This window comes from Dermacentor variabilis, chromosome 9, assembly GCF_050947875.1.
Source record: "Dermacentor variabilis isolate Ectoservices chromosome 9, ASM5094787v1, whole genome shotgun sequence".
NCBI classification, from domain to species: Eukaryota; Metazoa; Arthropoda; class Arachnida; order Ixodida; family Ixodidae; genus Dermacentor; species Dermacentor variabilis.
In genome coordinates, this window is record NC_134576.1 from 62,363,750 (window position 1) to 62,386,841 (window position 23,092).

Sequence of the window (23,092 nt, forward strand, 5' to 3'; positions counted from 1 at the left end):
CGAATGCACTCATACGTTTCTCCCACGTTTGCTTACGTCTTCTTCTACAGCTGACTTTTCGGTGCCCCTCGGCACAACCACTCGAAAGCGCTCGCCCGTTCGTTGTCATCTTCTTCCACAGCTGGATCATTGGCGTCCCTCGGTATAACATCGCGAACACACTCGTGCCGTAGCTCCCACATTCGTTGTCGTCTTCTGCCGCTGCTGACTTATTGGCGCCCTCCGACGTGACCGCGCGAACGCACTCATACCATTTCTCCCACGTTTGTTGTCGTCTTCTTCTACAGCTGAGTTACTGGCGCTCCTCGGGATAACCACGTGAACTCACTCAAGTCAAGTCAAGTCAGTTTTATTTACATCATTATGATGTGGGTACGCTCAGGCAAAAAAGCGAACGAAGTTCGCTTGAGGGAGCCCGAGCCCCCCTACATGGCGTACAGCAAGGTCAAAAGTTTTTAAAAAAAGTACAAAATCCACACACATTACATAACAGAATATAATACAAGAAATTCAGAAAAGTCGATATAAACTCTTGGTACATGCTCATTAATGCGCAATGCATAGGTGTTAACAGAGATGAACATGTCATTCCTATCACACTTTAATGCAAAAGGAATACAGCGGAACAATTCAGAAAAATCATTATAAGTGAAATTCAGAACAATCGATATAAACTCTTCGTAATGCTCATTAATACACAATGCATAGGTGTTTAACAGAGATGCAAATGCCATTCGTGTCAGACTTTAATGCAAAAGGAATACAGCAGCTTACAAAAAAATATGTCTTAGAGTTTGTGTACTAGATGTTTCAAGAGAAAAACGTTCAAATATGAATTTATTTAGTAACCTTGGAACTGCATGACGCATCATCTGAAGACCATGTTCTGTACGACAAAAGGGAATGGTCCAACGTTCGTGTTTTCGAAACGAGTATGGCGTTGGGTTTGCTTCGAGGGATGACAATGCTATCAAGAAGTTGTCAATGTGAAAAATAGATTTTTTATATCTTATGGCTAAGAAAAATTCGTATAGCTTATGAAGGGGTATGATTTTGTGTGTGCGAGGCAGTCAACATTTGCTATCTAACGTACTGCTTTCTATTGCAGCATGTGTATATTGTGCAGGTTAGTTTGAGTAGTAGTGCCCCAAACAAGGAAACAGTAGTTAACATATGACATGAATAATGTGTTGTATATTATTAATTTAATCTATATAGGTAGATAGGAGCGAAATTTCGCGAGCATTCCGACGCACTTTGATAAATTGGTTAAAGTGGAGCTAATGTTAGGGTCCCAGCTCATGTTCCTGTTAACGAAAATTCCTAGTATTTTTACTGTGTCTACCATCTCTATAATAGAATTATCTATATTTAGCCTAATGTCTGATGTAACGATGCTCTGCCGGTAATAAAAAAGTACCGCTTTTGTTTTCTTACTATTCATTATCAAGGAATTTGCTGCGCTCCATGATTTCAACTTTTCTAGTATATTGTTTATGTTTGAAATGAGCAATGGAATGTTATTGCCCCAAAACAAGTGACTCGTATCGCCTGCATACAGAATATATTTGCATCGTGCATCGGCATCGTGCATCGGCATCATGCATCGTGCATCGGCTGCTACGTCCGTTTCTTCCACAGCTGGCTCATTGGCGTCCCTCGATATAACACTGCTTACCCCGACGTGTATCGCGACGACGCATGCCCGTCCTGCGGCCAGACCTCCACTCTACCTCACATGCTCTGGGAGTGCGGGTCGACATACCCCAAGTTCATCAAGGAGGAGTGGGACTCGCTTTTGCGTAGCCCCGCTCTAGAAAAGCAAATCCTGGCCGTCCGGCGTGCCCGCGACCGGGCCGGTGGGCTAGACCTGCCGGTCCCGACGTGGGACTAGCCGGGTGCGCGACGAGTTCGCGTCCTCGCCGGACCTGCAATAAAGTTTATTCACTCAACACTCGTGCCATTCCTCCCACGTTTGTTGTCGTCTTCTTCTGCAGCTGATTCATGGGTGCCCCTCGGCATAATCTCGCGAACGCACTCGTGTCGCTCCTTGCCCGTTCGTTGGTGTTTTCCACGGCTGGTTCATTGGCACCTTTCGCCGTAACCACGCGAACGCATTCGTGTCACTGCTCGCCCGTTCGATGTCGTCTTCTTCCACAGATGGCCCATTGGCACCCCTCGGGATAACCCCGCGAACGCACTCGTGTCATTACTCGCCCGTTCTTTGTCTTCTTCTTCCACAGCTGGCTCCCTGGCGCCTTACCACGTAACCCCGCGAATGCACTCATACCGTTTCTCCCAAGTTTGTTGTCGTCTTCTTCTACAGCTGAATTATTGGCGCCCCTCGGGATAACCACGCGAACACACTCGTGCAACGCCGGCCACGTTCGTGTTCTTCCACAGCTGGCTCATTGGCGTCCCTCGGTATTATATTGCGAACGCACTCGTGTAACTGCTCGGCCGTTCGTTGTCTTCTTCTTCCACAGCTGGCTCATTGGAGCCTTTCGGCTTAACCACGCGAATGCACTCATCCGTTTCTCCAAAGTTCGTTTTAGTCTTCTTCTACAGCTGACTTATTGGTGCCCCTCGGCATATAAACACGCAAACAAACTCGTTCCATTGCTCCCACGTTCGTTGTCGTCTTCTGCCACAGCCGGCTCATTGGCGCCTTTCGGCCTAACCGCGCGAACGCACCCGTGCAACTACTCGCACTATCGTTGTCTTCTTTTACCACAGCTCGCTCGTTGACGCCCCTCGGCGTAACCGCGCGGACGCATTCGTGCCACTGCGCGCGCGTTCGTCGTCGTCATCGTCTTCTTCTTTCCCAGCTGACTTTGATGCTACTCATCATGCTAGGGTTCCCATACTGCCCCTCCCTCTGCGAAGGCGCTGAGGGCACTGGCCCGGTCCCAGACGGTGCGGTAATTTCTGTCTGAACTTCTTTGCCTCAATATATCGTGAAATGAACGCACGAATGTATATAGCAAATGAACGCGAATTTATTAAAGTAAATGAGTGTGCGTACTATTCGTAACGATGAGCACCGATCAAGACAGTAAATATGTTTGTACCTTTGTTCAAAATGCTCTGTCACACCTTTCATGTGTACTAAAGAGCTTCGCTGGTCATCCACCGTCACAGAGTGGAATGGGTCGTGATGTTTGTACGCTCGTTTTCTACATTCATGACGTGGCTCCACCTCCTCGCCATTGCAAGCGTTATGCCCATGTTTAGTCATCTAGAATCGCGGAGCCTGATTGGCGTCGGGGAAGAGTGCTCGTCTGGCACCCCGGGGGCCCGGGCTCAATTCCCACCCAGATCAGAATTTACCAAATTTTGTTCTCAAAGTGAATAATTCACTTTGTTTACAGGAACCTCTCTGAGAAATTTCACGTCATTTCAAGCATTTTGTGACGTGTTTTTGTTCTTTACGCCCTCAACCATTCTTGGTACCATCTTTCGGTCACGGGCAAATTTCGCGTAATGGAACATATGTTGTTTTCCCATTAAAACGTTGAGACTCAGCTACATTCATACCTACGTAATGAGAAGCAGGCTTGGCTTAGTATGGAATGGTTACGATTAGTAAAGCAATGAACGGGACAAGTTCGTGGACATTCGTGGTTATGCTTATCCCTCCACCTCAATCACCATGCATATAAGCGTGTCTTCTAACAGCATTAAACCATGGCGTACTTTCCCTAGGTACATCCATCTCTTATTTTTCACCCACCTTCTTTGTGACTTTAAAAAGCGGTACCCTTTTCCAAACTAAGTAAGCTTGTCACTGAAACGCTGGCCTACACTGGCATTATCGTATTGTTACACCAAAACCGCCCAATTTCGCGACAAACTGTGACAGTATGACACTCTGTACTGAGGTGCCATGTATGTCTATTTGTGTAGCACTGAATCTGGGCGCGACCGTGTGGCGATTTGACCGACTTTGTCTAACTTACCCACTGAGCAACTAACATTCTCTTTCCTAGTCTCGTGCTCATTTTTCTATTTTCTTCATTTTTGCACGTTTCTCCCTTTCTCACCACAGGCTATTCAACCAGATATATCATGTGCCTAACTTCCCTGCCTTTCGTTTTCTGTCCGTCTTTCTCTGACATTTCCGTTACAGCGTACACATAGAAGCAATACGTCGTTCGTGCTAATCACAAATCTGTGTCGGGAGTGCCGTTTATTCCTTCATTATACCCGTTTGAACAGAGAAAACATATTTTGTTAAGTTCTTTTTTAGACTGTTACCATAGACATAGCGGCAAACGAATAGATAAAAGAACGTTGTTGTATATTGTATGTGAATGTAGGTATTCTATGCATCTTTGCTATACATCTTTCCTTATTCTCGTCTAGGTCCAGGTAAATTTTTTGTGGTGCGCTTCCGCACGTTGTCTCTGATGTGCACCATGCGGGAGATGTTTCGCTTTGACACCAGTAACGACGATCGGCTCGACATCTTCAACGGACTGCGTGCATTGGCCATGGTGTGGACAATCGCCCTTCACACACACCTCTACATAGACGAAATTGCCCTAGGTAAGTTCGGGGAGAAAGACAAATTTTGTGCCTGTATAGCGCTGTCGGTTAGGTTCATGTTCTTTTTTTGCACTGTACAGAGCTGAGCTGGCTGATAAAAGTGCTGTGTCTTACTGTCAAATATCTGCCAATTTGTGTCATCATGATTACTGCTTTCCTATCACACATTTCCATATTTTCTTAGAAACTGAAGAAGTAAAACAGCTGACGCCTCCCTGTGTCTCTCTCTGTACATCGAAAGTAGTGGGGAGAGGGGGCAAAAAAGCACTGTATCCAATTTATTTAATGGTCCGCGCCTATCAAAGGTAAAATGGGAAAGCAGGTGACTTTGCCACCGAAATATTTCGAAGCAATACTCACACTGTAACGAGGACTATCGATAACACAAAGATTTGCACAGTAGCCCGTCAACAATCTGCTTTGAAGGAGCACTGTTCCTGCTTTTTGTTGTTGTTATTGTTATGACTACAATTCATTCGAAATTACTGAAATCTTTAGTAATGACTAATAATGACTGAAATGACTTGTAATGACTACTAATGGCTACGAAATGACCAATATGTCTAACGAGCAATACGAACGAGTCATGTTATTGGTATTGAGTGTTATTATTATAAAAATGAGATGTGGTAGACTGCGGCACCGCCTATTCTGTTTGTTAAATATATTAAGCGCCTCACGCAGATGTTGTTGTAAAGTAGAACGTAAGCATGCTACTCGTCTACGTGTAATTTATACATAAAACGTGCTCTACGCTCCTCTATTATGTCCATCACTACTAAGCGGACATAAGCAGTCATTACTGCTCCCTACTAAGCATTTTTGGTCATTTTTAACCAGTTGTGGTCATTACAAGTCGTGGTTAGACATGTTAGTCATATCATAGTCATCAGTAGTCATTACAAGACATTTCAGTCATTATTAGTCATTAGTCATTATTAGGCTAAGCATTTTAGTCATTTCTCATCAATTGTCATTGCAATTTGTCGTTAGACATATTGGTCATTTCTTAGTCATTAGTAGTTATTACAAGTCATTTCAGTCATTATTAGCCATTGCGGGTCATTACTAAACATTTTTGTAATTTCGAATGAATTGTAGTCGTTACAAGTTGTCGTTAGCCATATTGGTCCTTTCATATTCATTACTAGTCATTGCAAGTCATTCCAGTCATTATTAGTCATTACTGCCCGCTAGTAAGCATTTTTAGTCATTTGTAATCAATTGTGGCCATAACAAGCCGTCGTTAGACGTATTGGTCATTTCGTAGTCATTAGTTGTCATTACAAATAATTAGTAGTCATTTTAGTGATTACTACTCATTCCTAGACATATCTAGTCATTTCTAATAAATTGGGGTCATTACAAGCGTCGTTAGAGATATTGTTCATTTCGAAGTCATCAGTAGTCGTTAGAAGTGATTACTAGTCATTATTAACATCTACCAATGTATATTATAATTTTATCATTCACTAACTGTCACTATCCATAATTTTTCCTTCTTTAATCTGTCTTTCTATGGCGTGATAACGCTTCGGCGGACACTCCGGCGGTCAGGTCTGCTGACACAAACTTCACCATGAGCTTAGAAAGGCTTTCGCTTTAAAAATGATTCGCCTTTAACGTCATTCACCACCACACAAAATTCAGTTATAAAATTTTCCGGATTTCCTCAAAAGATGAAATTGAGTGAATAATGAAGAAGTATTGTGAACAGGGTGAAAAGTAGAAAAACAGCACTCGGAAAAGAGGGTATATCTGCCGACAAATCCGTGTCATATGTTTGCTTCCTTTTGGTATTTTTATTACTCCATGCAGGAAACATCGACGAAGTGTTTCGAAAGTCGAGAACGTTGCCACGGCAGCTTATCGTGAACGCAACCATGAGCGTGTCAGTGTTTCTGACGATCAGGTTCGTCAATGCGTTTTTCATGTAAGAGTGTAAATATTTAATCTCAATTGGGATCACTCATCGGGCCCAGTAAACATCATAGGTAAACTATGCCTCTGAGCAAGCGTGTGAGCGAAATGGCGTATTTCACAGTTCTAAAGCTGAGGGAGATCCTGCAACACGGTGTTCGTGAACATTGTAACCTTTATGCAGTGGTATGACGAGTTTAAAAATCTTGACAAACGTTTGACTGGACGCGGGAACTTCGGCGCTGTTAAGGTCCTTCACCAGTGGTGGCGGCGTTCGCTCATTAGCTGCACATTAGCCATAAAGTTAGGAGAGAGCGATCGATGCATTTGGTGGCTCAGGGCGCAGTTTCCCAACTTCAGGCTAAGTGGTCCAAGAACATTGAGCGCACTGACAGGTACGCGTCTCCGCACGTCACAGAAGGAGGTCAATGAGGCATCGCCTGCAGCGCCAGACTTGCTTTTAGACACGTATATAGTCTCACGTTTCCAGCATGCCAGGAAGCGGCCAGGAAGCGAAAGTCGGATACATCACACCGGCGACGCCAAGATCGCCGAAAAGTGGGCCCCTGCATATTTCGGCGCGTTGACCATTGTCCAAAGCAGCGTAGCAATGACCCGTCGCCGCCGTGCACGTGCATAAGTTGGCGGTGAGCGAGCGGTTTCCTTTCTGTTTCTATTGTCAAAGACGCAAACTTAGCATGTTCGCTTCGGTGAAACTGAATTGGAAGCCAGCATACTGCCAGCCAGCCAAGCTAGCGCGCGACGCGCTCTGGTCTAGTGACTCTGCAGTGAGATTAGAACACGTTCTATATTCCCACTACTGCCGCGCCAAAGCGAGCCCAACCACGCCGCCGCTCACGCTGACTGCGCCGGTCGCCGATCTGCTGTGAAACGTCAAAATTGGAGATTCATAGCTCAGTGAGCCAGCAGGCCCAATAGGCCAGCGTAGACGCCAGTGTGCATGTTGTACCGCGCATGCGCACTACAGCGTCTACGCTGGACCGATGGGCCCACTGGGCCCACTGAGCTATAACTCTTGTATTTTCGTCGACGTAGCGTAACTGCCCCCGGCGTGTCCGCGTTACGCCAGACTTTATCGGCAAATTTACTCAACACAATTGCGAAAGAAGACTTTCCGGCTAGTTATAGTCTAGCGCTTTCAGCGTGCGACGCAGTGGATGACAAAGTTAAAGACGTCACGCCGGCGACGCCAGGATCGTCGAAAGTTTGATCCCCCGTATATTTCAGCGCGTTGAACGTGTCCCGCAACAGCGGGAGATCAACCGTTGCTGCAGCACGTCGACACAAGAGCGCGGCGAGCGAGTGCCATTTCCTTTGACGAAAGCGCAAGCTCGGCAGGCTCTCTTCAGGGCACCCGAACTGTAGGCCAGCACATGCGAACCACAGAGTTTTCTACAGTAATTGCTACAGGCAACTCTGACGCTGCAATCGTTCAGCCACCACGGGAATGGTGGGTAGTACGTATACAGATTTATCTGATATTCGTGGCTGTAGCTTGAGATGTTCTTGTCGGATTGCTTATTCTGCACTATCTGCGTTCATTTCCCTGAATTTCCAAGAAATCCATACTTTTCTAAGGGCAGGATACTAAGTGCAGGAACCCTATTTTCTTTTTAAATACCGCGGCTAAAAAGCGTAAGTGACATCCGTGCAGTTCCGCAAACACCTTCATTGAAAGTCGTCATTAACGCTTTACACAATCGCTTTTACGACGATTTCGGTAAGGAGGGAAGACAATGAGAAACATAATGCACCAGACGTCGCCCAAGTACAAAAAAAAATAAGCCTTATTCTGATAGTTTTCTTTGCAGCACTAGCATCTTAAAGTGACTGCGTTATTTTTCGCCAATTCTCAGTGGCTTCATGCAATGGAAGACAGTCTGGAATCGATCGAATAACGAGAAGAGCAGAAATGGTTGGTTGGCAGTCGTCATCCACAGGTACCTCAGGTGGGTTGTGAGCTTTTTTTTTTCGTTGGAGTGTGCCGGCTTTGTGGCTAAATGATCTAGAATACACAAATTTGGTAGCTTCTGCTCTGGCGAGGCGAGGACGCTGTGCTTCGATATAGCGCATTGTTGAGTAGCTTACACACGAAGCAGCAAACAATGCAAAAATTTATATTGTAAGTCGGTAGGGAAAACGCGGTACGTTGCATCGTCTTAAGCTCTACCAGCAAGAGAGGAAATGTTTATTCCCTGCAGAACATGTGCATTCTTTCTACAAAAGTTGTAGTGGAAGCAAAAAGCCACATGTTAACGTTGCATAAATGTGTCTTTAAAAAGAACTGCTATAAGAAACTTACTGCATATAACTTAAGACGACGATTTAAAGCCGAACGTCGTCCACGTACAAACCATGAACAAAAAATTAGGTTCTCAAATACAATATCTCTGTCTTTAATGGTATATTGAATATAAGGTTAAAAAATTATCTCACGAGACATAGCTAAAGGCAGAAGAGTGCCTGACGCGACCATGCCACCATACAAGGGTGCAAATGCACTACAAAATCTTGTCAAAATGCGGTAAGGCTGCAAGAAAAATGCACATAAATATACCTCTATACATTCGACATTGAATAGCAGCATTTGCAATGAGCAATTTAGAAAACGAACGGCAGTAAAGTACCTTATTAAAACATACCAACAGCACAACGAAGAAAATACATTCATCAATGCCTAAATCACTTAGAACATCAGAACATATGGAAATAATAGATATCCAGGCATTGAGGGAAAAACTTTATATGACACTTTATCTTAGCTTTCATAAAACTTCTTATTTCTAAGTACACAAAACACAGAAGTAAATACCGCACGCACTTATCGCAATGGTAACCATATAATGCGACAAAAACTACTAGTTAACACATCCAGTACAACACAAGGGAAAAAAATTCTTTTAGTTCCTTTTTTTTTCGTGGTGGCAGTGAGTGGCGCAACAGCTCCGCGATGAGTGGATATTCATTCGTAAAGTTCGTTATTTTACGTTTACATTTGTATAACTTTCTTATGTCGAGTATTCTAAACTGAGTAATGCAACTTGAACTTACAGAACGCTTTGCGTTCGTAACGTGGAATATGACGTAAAATAGTCTACGTTGGTCCGCGCCGTGGTGCACCGTACGAAGCACCAATAACTAATGCTAAAATGTGTCAAGGAATAAATTTTTTATGGCAGTTGGCAGGTAATACCTTCACGTGTTTAATTCGCCGACACCACAACATGTATCCTTTGTTTGTTAGTCAGAATGAGGTGTCCAAGAGAAGTTCTCGCTGCAAGAAACACCAAGGAAACGAGCCATTCAGGTCTGTTACATAAAACGACTCGAAATTTCAGACCGACAGTTTCTGTTACTGTTATTCGTTTTCCCATGATTGAAATACACTTTTTTTCTTTATGTTCAGTTGAAGCATATTTGCATCGAACTTTGCAAGCCAAGATGTGGGCCCTCTGAAGGTGTCAGTGAGATTTGTACTACAGCAAATGCAGGTGTGGTATGTGCGTACAATATCAAATTTGAGTGCAGCTGTAGATTTACGATGTCATTATATAAACTAGAAAATAATGTGGGAGCGAAAATGGAACCTTGAGACACACCATGTTTCATATGTGGGGTGTAACAGTTCACGCATATCACCATGGTATACTGCTCCCTTAATCGTAGGTAGTTTTTAAGCGATGGTCGAGCAACGGCCCTGATACCTTACGGATTTAATTTTCGGCGACGTATATTGCGTTGAATGGAATCGAATGTTCCTTTAAGTCAAGGAATATTGCTAGCTTCATATTTTTTCATGTTGGCAAGAAATATATGCGTGCCCAATCATCCTCTATCATTTAGATAACGTCTTTACCATCAAAAGCCAAGAATTTCTCGGAGAAATGCTATTTTCTTTTGTTCTAAGTGTGCTTAAGGCAACAATTTTTTCTCCATGGCGTGATTCATGTCGTCAGCATAAGTACATCGCGGTGCTCGGTTTGGTATTTAGCGCATGTTCAGGAGTGATATTTCATTTTGTCGGTGTTATTCAAAGTATAACAGGATTTTTTTTATGGGCATTGCTATGCTTTTGAAATTCTTATATTACTAGTCCTTTACATTATTTCCACAAATAAACGTATTGTGTGATGCTGTGTTGCCGCTAATGTTCCACATTCACGTATAGTTCTGAAATTTGTTTATGCTATTCCTCCGAACGGCTTGAGAGTGAACTTTATATGAGCCAGTCGCATAATCTTGATGCAAATGCACAACGTTTGCACAACATTATGTACAATGAGTCAATGCGTCCTCAAAGGTGACACGGCCTTATCATGCATTCTCCTTCGTTTAGCCACTTTTCCTTAGATAAATTTCATTGAATTGCACAATGCGTTCCTCGTAGTTTCGGCGCAATAGTAATAAGGGGTGGTCTACTAGACAGTAAGCTTTTACACCGGGAACCCTTATCGAAATGGTTGAAAACGGAAATATCCTTCTTGGCAGCCACAGCATCGACTTTGATTAGGTTTGCTGCACTCTGAAAAAAAGGTTCTGAGATGCTGACGCTTGGAAGTGTATCTTTATTTAGAAGGTAGACGCTTATGTAAGAGCTGCTGAGAATTAGGTTTTGAGAAAAGCTAGACAGTGATGCTTCGAATTTACTCTTTTTAGAGAATATAGACATTCTGTGAACAGCTTATATTTGGAGATTCAAGTGGAAAAAAATATATTTTCGCACATATCACATGACGTTGCCGTTGTTGTTGTTGTTGTTGTTGTTGTTGTTGTTGTTGTTGTTGTTGTTGTTGTTGTTGTTGTTGTTGTTGTTGTTGTTGTTGTTGTTGTTGTTGTTGTTGTTGTTGTTGTTGTTGTTGTTGTTGTTGTCTCAACAGGGCGACGCGTGGCAGCAAGAAGCTTCGTCCACCACTTTTTCAGTCGCTGGTCTGCCACCTCACGACAGTAAAACTTATAGCACTCTAAATAATCTTAATATTACGTGAACATGATTCTTTTTTTTTCAGAACTAACGTAGGCAATGCAATGATTTCACTTAACCTGTAATATATTACATGACTTTCGTCCCCTTTACGCGTGATTTAATCTTACACATTTTATTGAATTGGGAAATCTGTAGTGACCGCAGCCATTGAATATTTTCTTCAATTTTACCCATTTTCATTAAGTTTCGCGAAACATTTCATGGTTTAAAAAATATTTTAATTTTTTATGATTGGTGTAATGTTTTCTCGCCTAAATGAAACGAACATTATTCGAAGATCAACACTGGTTCTCTCACGAAAAAATTTCTGCCATTCGCGTGTATTTGTAACAAAGATGGGAATTCCTCAAAGCTGTCTTTTAATAACTTCTTCGATCGCGCGAGACCTGAGATCTCGAGACAGTCGACAGAAACCCGAATTTATAAGCCAGACCTGAAACAGCTTCATGAAACAACTGAGATTCTGCCAAACGAAGTAGTGCGCCTTACTCACTTGCAACGAACAATGTGCAGGATGTTTCCACTTGTGGCGGTCACAGCGTGCTTCCACTATTTACACGGCACATCTGGATACGGTGTGAACTGGGCCTACCATACGAAACTGCGCAGGAAAGTGTTTGCTGAAAACTGGCACTATTACTTGTTTGGTGCACTCAACTTTCTGGGCATGGAAAAAATAGTAAGTATTTGATTCCAGGATGCTTGTACCAAGAGTCTCATCCCTATTTACCGTAGGTCCCTGAAAATCAGTGGCTGCCGCCGAATGAGAGTCCTCAAATGTGTTCGAGTGCGTTTGCCACATTTCTAAGGCAATGCCCAGTTGCCAGATGCCAATACCCGATTCCGCTTCTTCCTTGTCTTACGTTAATCCGCATCTATAAATGAAGTCGTACTGAAAAATTCACAATTACAAATGTAAAGAAACAAAATTTCGCAATATTCGGTAGCATAAGAACTAATGCGCGACAATCCCCCCCCTCTCCATAGCCTGGCTGCCTGAGAGCGCGCGCCCTTTCCCCGGGCCCCTTCGACGATGAGTCGAAGGACGCCCATGAGCACTTTGAAGGCAACTCGAACCCCGACTGCACGTCTAATCGACTATCAAGCTACGTTTTCAGTGCAAACACAACCACAAGGCCCCAGTGAGCAAATAAACGACGTTTTATATGATTGCACTGACATCAGTTGATGCGTGGGATATCAGCTTGAAGAAACAATACACATATTGTACTTCAAGTAAACGAAACACTAGATCCAGGCGCGCAAATCTCAGTCTGTTACCCAACGCACGCCTGCAGTAAGGCCCCTCCATACACGTTTTCGCTGACCAGGTTGTCGCAGACGGCGGTGGCGAGTGGATGGAGGGGCTTTAGCCTGCAGTGTGTCGGCGGTCTGCAAGGAATATGGCCGCCGCCGTCGCCGTCGTGAACGTTGCCAGCCTACCGCGTACATTCGCGGTACTCTCAAAAAAGCCCCGCTTCCCACCGTTCAGGGTGCTGACAGCTTTTGACCCACAGCACCTCCGCCATATTGTGTCGGAGTTATTGAAGTGGCCGTACATGTGCGTACATTAGTGAGTGCGGCGCGGTCGTGTTGCCTGGTGTTCGTTATTTAAACGATGCTGGCGGTCGCGTTCTCCAAGTTGACTTTTCGGGCTCGCTACGTGATAGGAAAGGTGCTTGACCGGCTTATCGCTAGAGATGCTCCGTAACGCCCGTTTGCTGCGTACCTTTGTGCACCAGCTCCATGCAAGAACGACGCCAATGCCTTATATTTCCCCAAGACCCAGAACGCAGCAATAAACCGAAAAGAACCTTCTTCATCTAAGCCATGATGCTTAAATTTGTGTGTTCGTGTGAAACGGTCTCCAGGAACTTTTCAAATGCACTAGCATTTGATAAATTTTAAAAAGCATTTAATTGAGGTCAGGAGGTGCCCGCTCAAACTCAATGCGTCATTTCCGACAATCTCATGCACTGAACGTCCAAGTGTCAAGAAAATATTCTTGGGGAGCTTTGTCCTGTTGCGGCTCACAATTTCTGCTTGCACTGATTGTAGCAGCGCGATGTGAGGAGAGAGTTCGAATATGGAAGTAAAACCGCTCCAGGAGTGAACTCGAACTGATCTGTTTTGATGTTTATAATTAGCATATAAACTTGAGCTTTTCTTTGTCAATATTCTCGACTTTGTGCGTATGACCTGCTGTAGTTTCAGACAGCCTGAACGTGTTTGTGAGCTCCATGGAACTACATTTCGGTCTCCGGGTTGTCTTCCTCTGGTTTTACTCGGTACAGCTATAGATATTGACCCTTTCTAAATCTGCCGAAATTTTTAAATATCGCCCGAGACCGATATCATACTTATTGTCTTGGAGCTAGATTATTGGAGGCGGCGGAGAATAATAGCATGAGAAATCAGAAAACGTGTTCAAGAATTAACAAGAATACGCTAATTAACATAATAATTATTTGCCTTAAGGCACATATTCCAATTTACGAATTTTAGCCGGTGAAATTGCCAGACGTATCCACTTGAAACCAATCTCCAGGATGGCAGCAGCCTCGAGATATTTCCCAAAGTGTGGAACATGGGCGTTCCCATTACTTTTGTGCTTCAATGCATAAAAGAGCACTTTGCATCTTGCCCCTTTCGGAATTCGGCAGCCACGGCCGTGATCAAAACCCCGGCGACGAGCTTGTTCTTTGGCTCTCAGATGGTGTGTCTCTCCTAATGTAATAGAGTTTCCGACCACGTGTTATTTATGATCCTAACCTTTCTCACGCTCAATTTGTATCTCGATGAACACAGTACTTTTGAACACATGAACACGATGAACACAACACAATGAACACAGTTGCTTTTGGTAAGGCTACCATATTTATTCACCTCGTTTTATCGTATATCTTTTCACGGCATGACACCGCCAAAGTGTTCCGGTCAAAAGTAGCATCAGTCTTCTTTTTTTTTTTTTGAAGGACAACGTCTCAAGCATTTAGTGCACGCCATGTGCGTCAGCTTCGTGGTTGAAACAAATTTGTTAGCGTAAGCGAAAGTGCGGCAGAATACGACTACTTATCTGCTGGTTTCGAAGCTTATTCTAGTATTGCCTTACTGTAAGCGTTCAAACCTGATTTCAAAGGTGAAACGTAAATATTGCAATGCACGTAATCGTACAAACTGCGAAAATGATAAAATTTTATACTGTCAGCGAGCGCAGCACCTACACTACCGCTGTCCGTCATAGCTCGCCTTTACTTTTCCCCTGTACGGAGAAGCATGGCATCGAGACATCCTGCCACAAAGTTGAGCACAGTGCCCTCTTTTGACTGAAAAAGACGCTGCGCTTCTGAGGAATAAAAGTGGAGACTCAATAAAGGAAGTGTACGTACCTGTCAAGAAGCCGCACTGCCATCATGTGTCCACACTCGAACAGGTGTGTTGCGTGGTGAAACGACCTGGGATACGGGAGTAAATACGTTGCGCGGCCAGCGCTAATCATGTAGACATGATTTCTCAAGGGTATTCTCAGACAAAATGGGCTACGCTTTGTTTTACCAACTTGCATGGAACGTGTAGACATAAACGGCAAAGCTGACTTGTCAGCATGGTAATTCATCCAGCGCGTATGTGTGACGGACGGTAGCAGCTCACGATCTAAAGGTCTGAGTGATCGATAACGCATTTTATGTGTTAAGACCAAGAGATACGAATGCTGCTTTAAAATTTGAAGCTTGACTAAAACATTCGGCTCAAACTGCACTTCGCGATCACGAATGCATAATATGTCATCGACGCGTCGAGACGTCTTTTCGACCACCCGAGATTGTTTAAACCCTCTATACGAAGCCATATCGCGCCTTTTCGGGTAAAATTTCTGCATGCTAAGTGCTTTGACATCGCCTTGGCCCGAACATAATGTATTTACACCAGTGTGATGTCCTCTGTATACGCCTTAATTTCGCTCCTCCAACTTCCCACAGACTGGATAACAACTTTGGCTTTTAGCGCGCATATATGGTGGTACTGACGCATTTAACTCATCGTCTCTTCCGCGAGCTATTCGTTTGTGGATTGACCTTCATGGTAACCATTCATCGGAGCGAGATCACGCAGTGTTTTACGATAATCTTACAAAACACCTATGCTCCAAAATCTCATGTTTTTTTAATGTGGCACTTTTATCATTGCTCTTTCCTATAGTACTGTTGCCGATATGTCAGCCCTGTTGTTCTTTTTTTTTTCTTTCTTCAGTACGTGAAAACAATCGTTTATCAGTTGTCCTTACTCTTCCATTCACTGTTGTTGATGAGTTAAAATTGCTTTCTCGCCCCTTGTTGCTTTTTCATTTTTGTGTTTTTAGCTTTGAATGCAATTGTTTCTCCCTTGATTTTATAAGGTGCCTTTTTAGGTTGCTGGGTTCATTCGCATCTTTCAGCACTAATCGATGTTTTAATTTGTTAAGGTGGTATTGTATTTTAATATTTCTGTAGGTATTTAATGTACTGCCTTCCTCACACAATGCCCCACGAAGGATGTAAAAGGTACTCATAAATAAATGAATACGTTATATCTATGCAATTTTCATGGCAAACCGCAATTACCACTCTCTGTTTTGTTTCCTTGGGGGATTTGCCACCATTCATATAGTGTGTCCTATAGAAGAGGGGCAAATTTAAAACATGCGCCGACGATGGAAACAAGACAAGCGCTCGTACCTCTTCTAATAGCTGTGTAAATAAGCTAGACCAATAAAAAGTGCTCATGCAGCAGTTTATTTCTACAACCAAAATACTTTTTTTTTATTTACTCATTGCAGTGTAGCCCTCAGCAATGGTACACATCGACTGACTTCCAAGTGTTCGTGTTCATGCTGTTCTTCACGATGAGGCTAAAAAGGCAAGAATGTATTGGTTAATTGGGTTTTCTCGTCATATCTTTAAGCTACAAGTAAAGAATGCGTGAAATCGCCCTTTTGGTTGGTCTTTCATATCGCAGCTGCCGCAACAAAAAAGTGTATCCGATCGCGGAGGAAGGAAAGAAACGAGGATGGGCATGGACGTCACACAGTCAGCACTCGCGAATCAATTCTCCGTGAAGCCGTCCCATTTCACCTGCACTCTCTCCCGCACCTCTGAAAGTCGGCCAACAACGTGAGCTCTGACTCTAGACTGCGCTCCGCGGCCCACGTATGTCTGCTTCTCGGTAATTAGCGATTGTCGAACAATAGCCAGCGTTTGGACAAGAAGTCTTCGCTTCGGTAGGGAAAACTACCCCGATAAAGGCAAGCCCCCTAGCTGGAAGGTTGGCTCCAGTGAAGGCTCTTGTTCGACCACTCTTGATGACCTCAAGTCTTGATCTGCCGGTGAACCACCGGCCTGTTTTCCTCCCGGTAGGTTTTGTTCGATGAGCACTTGTTCGGAAGGTGCTCCACCAACCGCTCCACCAACCGCTCCACCAACCACGCGCATTACTGGCAGCTAGTGAGGTGTAACACTGGGCTTACAACGCCCTACCTACAATCTTTTTAGAGTTTCCTTTATCGCCTACGGATATTGCGCTTTGTTCCTCACATGCATACTTACCTGTATGAGCAACAAAACACCCGTGCCACAAGTCATCATCAACTTTATCATCACTTAGTGCATCTCCGTAGTGTTAGAAAGCGTACTTCGTGATGTCTGCATGCGTAACGGGCCACACGGACACTCCATTGCATCATTTTTTAACAATTGGAATGCCAGAGAAGCTCAGATAAAATGGAAAACACACAAACGGAAAAACATTAAGCAAGAAAAGCATGGGAAATGAAGCTGCGCCACTTGGTTTACTATTTGCTTCCTAGGTTAATTGGAATAATTGTGCGTGTTTCAATAGAACAAGCTAAAACGGTGAAATTAAAAGAAACTGTGTTACACATTAAGTAAACTTACGTAGTTGAGTTGTACATAAAATGACGGTTAGTCGCGCCGCCTTCATACACATTTTCACGATGTGGATGTCAGGAGTAACCGCGCTTTGTACAGTGATAATGTAAAAAAAGGTAACATGTTTTACATTTCACATCTCATACCTGCCAATGCTAACGTGATATTTTTTCAGCATTTCGGTGTATTCTGACAGGACTAAAAAGTTTGTGAAAGTGTACGGTGGCTATATACATTCTGTTTAGGGCTATTCTGATGGAGTGGAAGATTCAGTGTGCAGGACAGCGTGCAAGAACAATCTATGCTAGAAAACGATCCTTGTGTTCCCGATATCAAATTTATGGTTAGCTTTTAAGGATATTTGATTATTTACACCTGCTGCCCTGGAATTTACACCGAGACTGATGCAAATTCTCTATTTTTTGACGTTCGAACAATGAAGAAATCATGAAAAATCAGGTCCTGAAGTAATCATACAATCTTAATATTTTTATTATTATTGGGGGGAGAGGTAGAACTCTTGGTTGATCACTGAGTGTGACGTACAATCAGCCTTCTTTATTATGAGAGCTTGCGCCATTGCAGTTATGGTTAAAAATGCCGCTTAAGGAAAGGCACCACTCACTAAAATATACTTCTTTTGTGCTCATGGCGTTCATGATTGCCCTTAAAGAAGGTACAGGCAATGCAGGCACAACGTGGTAGTCTGCGATGTCTATACAATCAGGTGTGTTTGTTTCCGACTTGTTCAAGCAGGCGCATGGCCTTTTCCCCAATTTATTCTCTCTGTCAGGTTATGACGCCTGATCATCGTTTACGAATACAGGCAGAAAAAGAAGGCGAGAAAACACGATGTTAGATCAACAAGCTCTTTAGTGAGCAGGCTGTCCTTTTTTTAACGCTGGTCAACTGTCACGATGAACAGGCCCGGAGTGTAGCGTTAACATAAGCGCCGCTCATGCCTAGCTTGTTGTGCTTCGCCTGAGCGTCTTTTACATCCACGAGAAGAAAGGCTGTTAGTAAATGGTGAAGATAAACACATAGATACAGGAAGGAGAATAAGATGAGAAAGACGGGGAACTTTAACTACAATACAAACATAGAGTTACCTATCCTATACTTTGGGACAGGGAAGGGGAAAAAGAAAGAAAAGTCGTAGTTTCGCCCGAAAGGCGAAGCATCGATTGCTATGGCAAATAAGTGGACAGCTATACGAAGTAAGGATAGTAGGTTTATCGGGCTTATAAACTTGTAAACATGGCCACACTGTACTTGTAGACAACTTTCTGTGGCTATGAAGGAAAAGCAGCGGCCGCGTGACTGCTGCACATGTGTTACCGTGCCAAGTAGTCCACCAGCGTTTCACAGTGCTTTTGACTGCTCGGAACAGACGCCGAATCGACGCCGTTTCCACGTGCGACGGTTTCGCATTTACCCAGGCGCGGAAGAAAAAATCCGCAAAATAAGTAGACCACCACACTAAGTGGTGTGTTCTGTCTTACTCAACCGTTGCTAATGAGGTGTTTATTAGTTGTCATCCCCAGACTAAACTCACGTGAATTTAAACGCGGGACTCTTTTAAGAAGCACGCTCACTCTTGCGCGCTTTGCCTCCATAGCTTTCCCTTCAGAGCTACAGAAAGTTGTTCACGAGTATATTTAAATAAACAAGCATGGTGTCATGAGCGCACAAGCCAACATGAACAGATGTCACTCGATGACCGCGGAAACTCGCTGTCGAAACGCTGCGGTGAGGAAACGCGGCAGCAGTAGCGAGCGAATTGACCTTCGTGCAACCTCTCGCAAAAACGCGAACTACGCTCACAGATGGCCCTCAAGATACAGTGACCCGGGCTGGCGCACGTGGCCGCCTGGGCCGCCCAGAGTAATGCGATGAGCATTCGAGCAATGCAGTGACAGACCACATTTCTGAAGATTCGTTTATTTAGCATCTGCAGTAGGCATACTGAGACTGCCATTGCTTCGGCTATTGCAATATACTGCGGTATGGTCCCACTTTACTATGGCACTCGCTTGTAAAGGTGACCCATTAACATGATGGCATGACGACCACTATATGGCCTCAACGTAGTGACACGATGGAATAACGAAGTAATGACGTCGATGGAAACACGAAGGCGTTATGACGACGAAGTCATGACGACAATGAGATAAGGATTAATAAACTATAACGATGGTTTAACGATGACAGCGTAAGAACTACGACATCGTGACGATGGGATAAGGAGGAGTGTAGACAACGACGGCGTGACGACGACGGCAAGACGACCCGATGACGAAGCTGGAATGATCATGATGGCATGACCACGGTGGCATGATGACGATGGTATGACGGATGCGTTATATTCACTGTCGGATGACGACATAATGGCGCCACAATGACAACGATGACATGACGACGGCGGCGTAATAACGATTGAATGACGAATGCATGATTGCGATAGAATGGCGAAATAGTGACGTCGATGGATCGAAAATGGTGGTATGACACCCAAGGCATGACGGGAATAGGAGGACAACATGAGCAAACTGCTATGATGACTATGAGCCAGTGACATGTCACTGGCTATGAGTCAGTGACATAGCAAAGTTGGACGAGATCGGAGTATGTGGCATATAGCGAAGGCAACGAAAGTCTCACAGCTACCACTACACCTGTTAAATAAACATGACTTCAAGAACTTGATCTGTTGCCCCATCGCTCGGTTGCTATTCATATTACCATCGACAGTCGTCGTGAGAGGAGTTCTGCCGCAATTTTCGTAAACTACGTATACACGAAGCCCAAATGTACCAACTCGCCAGAACTGCCACTCATGTGTAAGCTCTGCGTGCTGTAGCGAGGACAACGACAGCGAGTGCGTTCGAATATTTCCCCGTTACCGCAGTAGTCCGAACCGTCACTGTGATTGCGCATCCAACCTAGACTTTCACCAACCATGATAACTGTTCTTTGCCAACTGTAGCTTTGTTTAGCTTTTACTATTACTTTGGACTCCCGCGTCATGATTCAAACAATGCAAACAGGCTAAACTCGTACAAATGGATGTATTTTATCAGCAGAACTAATGTAGCAATATATAAAACAAATAAATCGAAAGTAAACACATATTCATATGAATGACGACAACTCTCACTAAAATATCCGCAAACGAGCGGTAAAGAAAACGCATCGATTCTGTGCCGACGCTTCGCAGGGTGTGTCGAGAAACTCGGAACTAATTAATTAGGTACCACGCCCGCAGAGTTCTACGCACGTGACGCATGAAACTCGTTGCAGAACTGGCAGCACATGGCCGGTCCTCATTGTAATGGGACTAGCGATGTTGGTCAGCTATGTGGAAAACTACACAATGCAATATCCAGCGGGACATCTGTTCTTCGTGCCACTGACAAGGTGAGGGAGCAGTCGCGTACCTTTTGTTGTGAGAGTATTTCATGTATTCTTCGCTGGTTTTCCTGTCAGCTCACTGCGCAAGTGACTTGCACTCGAACATTTATACACTGTGGCTGTTTGCTTCTGATTAACTGCATATAAATAGGAGGGCACGCTTCCCCTAGGCAACCCGCTACACTATTGAAAAAATTACGGCTACCCCTTTGCTGACATAGCGTACTGACACATGTCACATGTGCTCATATCATAGATATGCATAATAAATGCTATAGAAAAGGCGAATACAAATTAGACAAGTAGTTAACTGCAGAGACGTTCCATATGCAATTGTAGTATATAATAGAGGTTTGTGTCCACTGTGCAATAAAAATAGTACACGCAAAAAAGTGAATGTCATACTGCTGAAGTAATCCTTGTAGCAATCACACTAAATGTAATCGAAGTTTCTGAGAACCTTCAAATCCAATTAAATTTAAATAGCTTTCTGCACATAAAAAAGACCCGACATTCGTGCATAAAGAAACCTTTGTTCAATATGTTCTTCACCGGCAAATTGACTGGCTGTTTATTATAAAGCCCATAATAAATAGATATGAAATAGATATGAAATAGAAAAGTAGGTCCGATAGTCAAATACTCTATTGGACAAGCGGCTCTGACAGTGTTATCACGTACAATGCCAGATTGATAGACTCTACCGGACGATGTTTGTGTGCTGTGCTATGTGCTCTCTCTCTCTCTCCCCCTTCCCCATCTTTCATCGCACCCATCCCTCGCCCATGTGTAGGGTAGCAAGCCGGTTACGCTAAACTGGTTAACCTCCCTGCCTTTCCTTCTCTACTTTTTCCTTCCTTTTTGGTATCTCTGGTCTAATTTAGATAGTGACAGTAATTAGAGCATGACACCAAAATAAAGCAAATATCTTCACATTAGCTTACAGGCCAAGAAGTAAAACACGTATAAGAGAAAAAGTTGAGCGAATTACACAAAGAAATGGAAAAAGAAAGTAAAGAAAGACAAGTGTGCGAGTTTATGCAGATTTATATCAAAAACGAACTGCACGCAAATGACAAGCACAACGAAAAAAGTACATATGTGTATTTAAATACAAAGACATATCAATTGCAAAAATTAAATAACAAATATGAGCAATAGACCTGAAATATTGCTAGGCTACCAACACAGTGAGCGAGAACAACAAAACTGGCGCAAATCAATTAGAGGAAAATAATAAAAAACTTTTTAAGATCGTTTTTAATTTTGTATACGGTGTTGTGCTGTTTTATAACTAGAGGCAAGGAGTTCCACAATGAAATGGCAAAAAAATGTGAAGTGAGAACTTACTATAATTAGTGCGCACTTCGCACAAGATAAATGTTTTGTTAGACATGCAAACATCGTAATGTCAGCATTCAGTAAAAATGATCCTGAAATTAGGTCTACTGGGAGCTGACTCCTTACCCGCTTATGAAACGTTATCCCCAATTATAGATAATTATCTGAGATAAAGTGAACATGTTATTAGTTCTGAGCAGTCCTCTTGCATTAGCATTGTAATATATATAAGTTACTACCTTGATGGGCTTGATATTGAATGGCTTGCAATGGGCGGATATCAGCATAGTATGCTTAGCCAAGACCACACAATGTCGTTTATAGAGAAATAAATAAAAGCGTAATAGAGTAAAAGTTGTGGGGTTCTCACCCGTGCTCTTGGGACAAAGGAACGACAACACAGTAGGGCAAACAATCACAAGGGCATTTATTCCACCTTCAATAGACTAATGCCTGCTAGCCGAGTTGCTATCCACAAAACATGCCGATGGGCGCGCGACAAATCGCGGAAGTCCGACTCACCGCGACCGGATAACGAGCGAATACGTCCGCCCCATGCTGGACAGCAACACCTGGCCGTTAACGCGTACGGTCACGCGAACGCTGGCGCGTGCGAACGAGTCCTCGTGAGACGATCTCACAGAAGCAGGGTTCGGCGCAAGCGCGGAACGTGAAATCATGAAAGAAGCCTTTCAGGGTGCCGACAAACGGGTTCGTTTACGTTTCTTCAGAAAGCCAGACGGGAAAAAGGTGCGACGGATCATTAAGCTTCTCTACCACTTGGGAGCTTCAAGTTAACCACAATGCTGGCGGGAAGATGTTAGCGAAAAATATAATTTCAGAGAGCTCTTGGCGGGCACCTTTTCTTCTTCTTATCTTGCTCGTTCCAATAAACAATAAACATGGCGTATACGCGTCTCCGACTTCGGGCATTCTTAAAACG

General features: G+C 43.7%; 1 protein-coding gene across 5 annotated transcripts in view; it reads left to right on the top strand.

Moving 5' to 3' along the window:
• LOC142592735 (nose resistant to fluoxetine protein 6-like) overlaps positions 1–23,092 on the top strand; it is a 101,927-nt gene that overhangs the window by 45,834 nt on the left and 33,001 nt on the right. For 4 of the 5 annotated variants that reach the window (XM_075704341.1, XM_075704343.1, XM_075704339.1 and 1 more), the window contains 6 exons: positions 4,366–4,548; positions 6,367–6,460; positions 8,346–8,438; positions 11,987–12,152; positions 16,290–16,369; positions 20,698–20,814. In XM_075704341.1, the coding sequence (XP_075560456.1) occupies positions 4,366–4,548; positions 6,367–6,460; positions 8,346–8,438; positions 11,987–12,152; positions 16,290–16,369; positions 20,698–20,814 (733 nt within the window). The remainder of the gene's footprint in view (positions 1–4,365; positions 4,549–6,366; positions 6,461–8,345; positions 8,439–11,986; positions 12,153–16,289; positions 16,370–20,697; positions 20,815–23,092) is intronic. The other variant, XM_075704342.1, reaches the window with a different exon arrangement.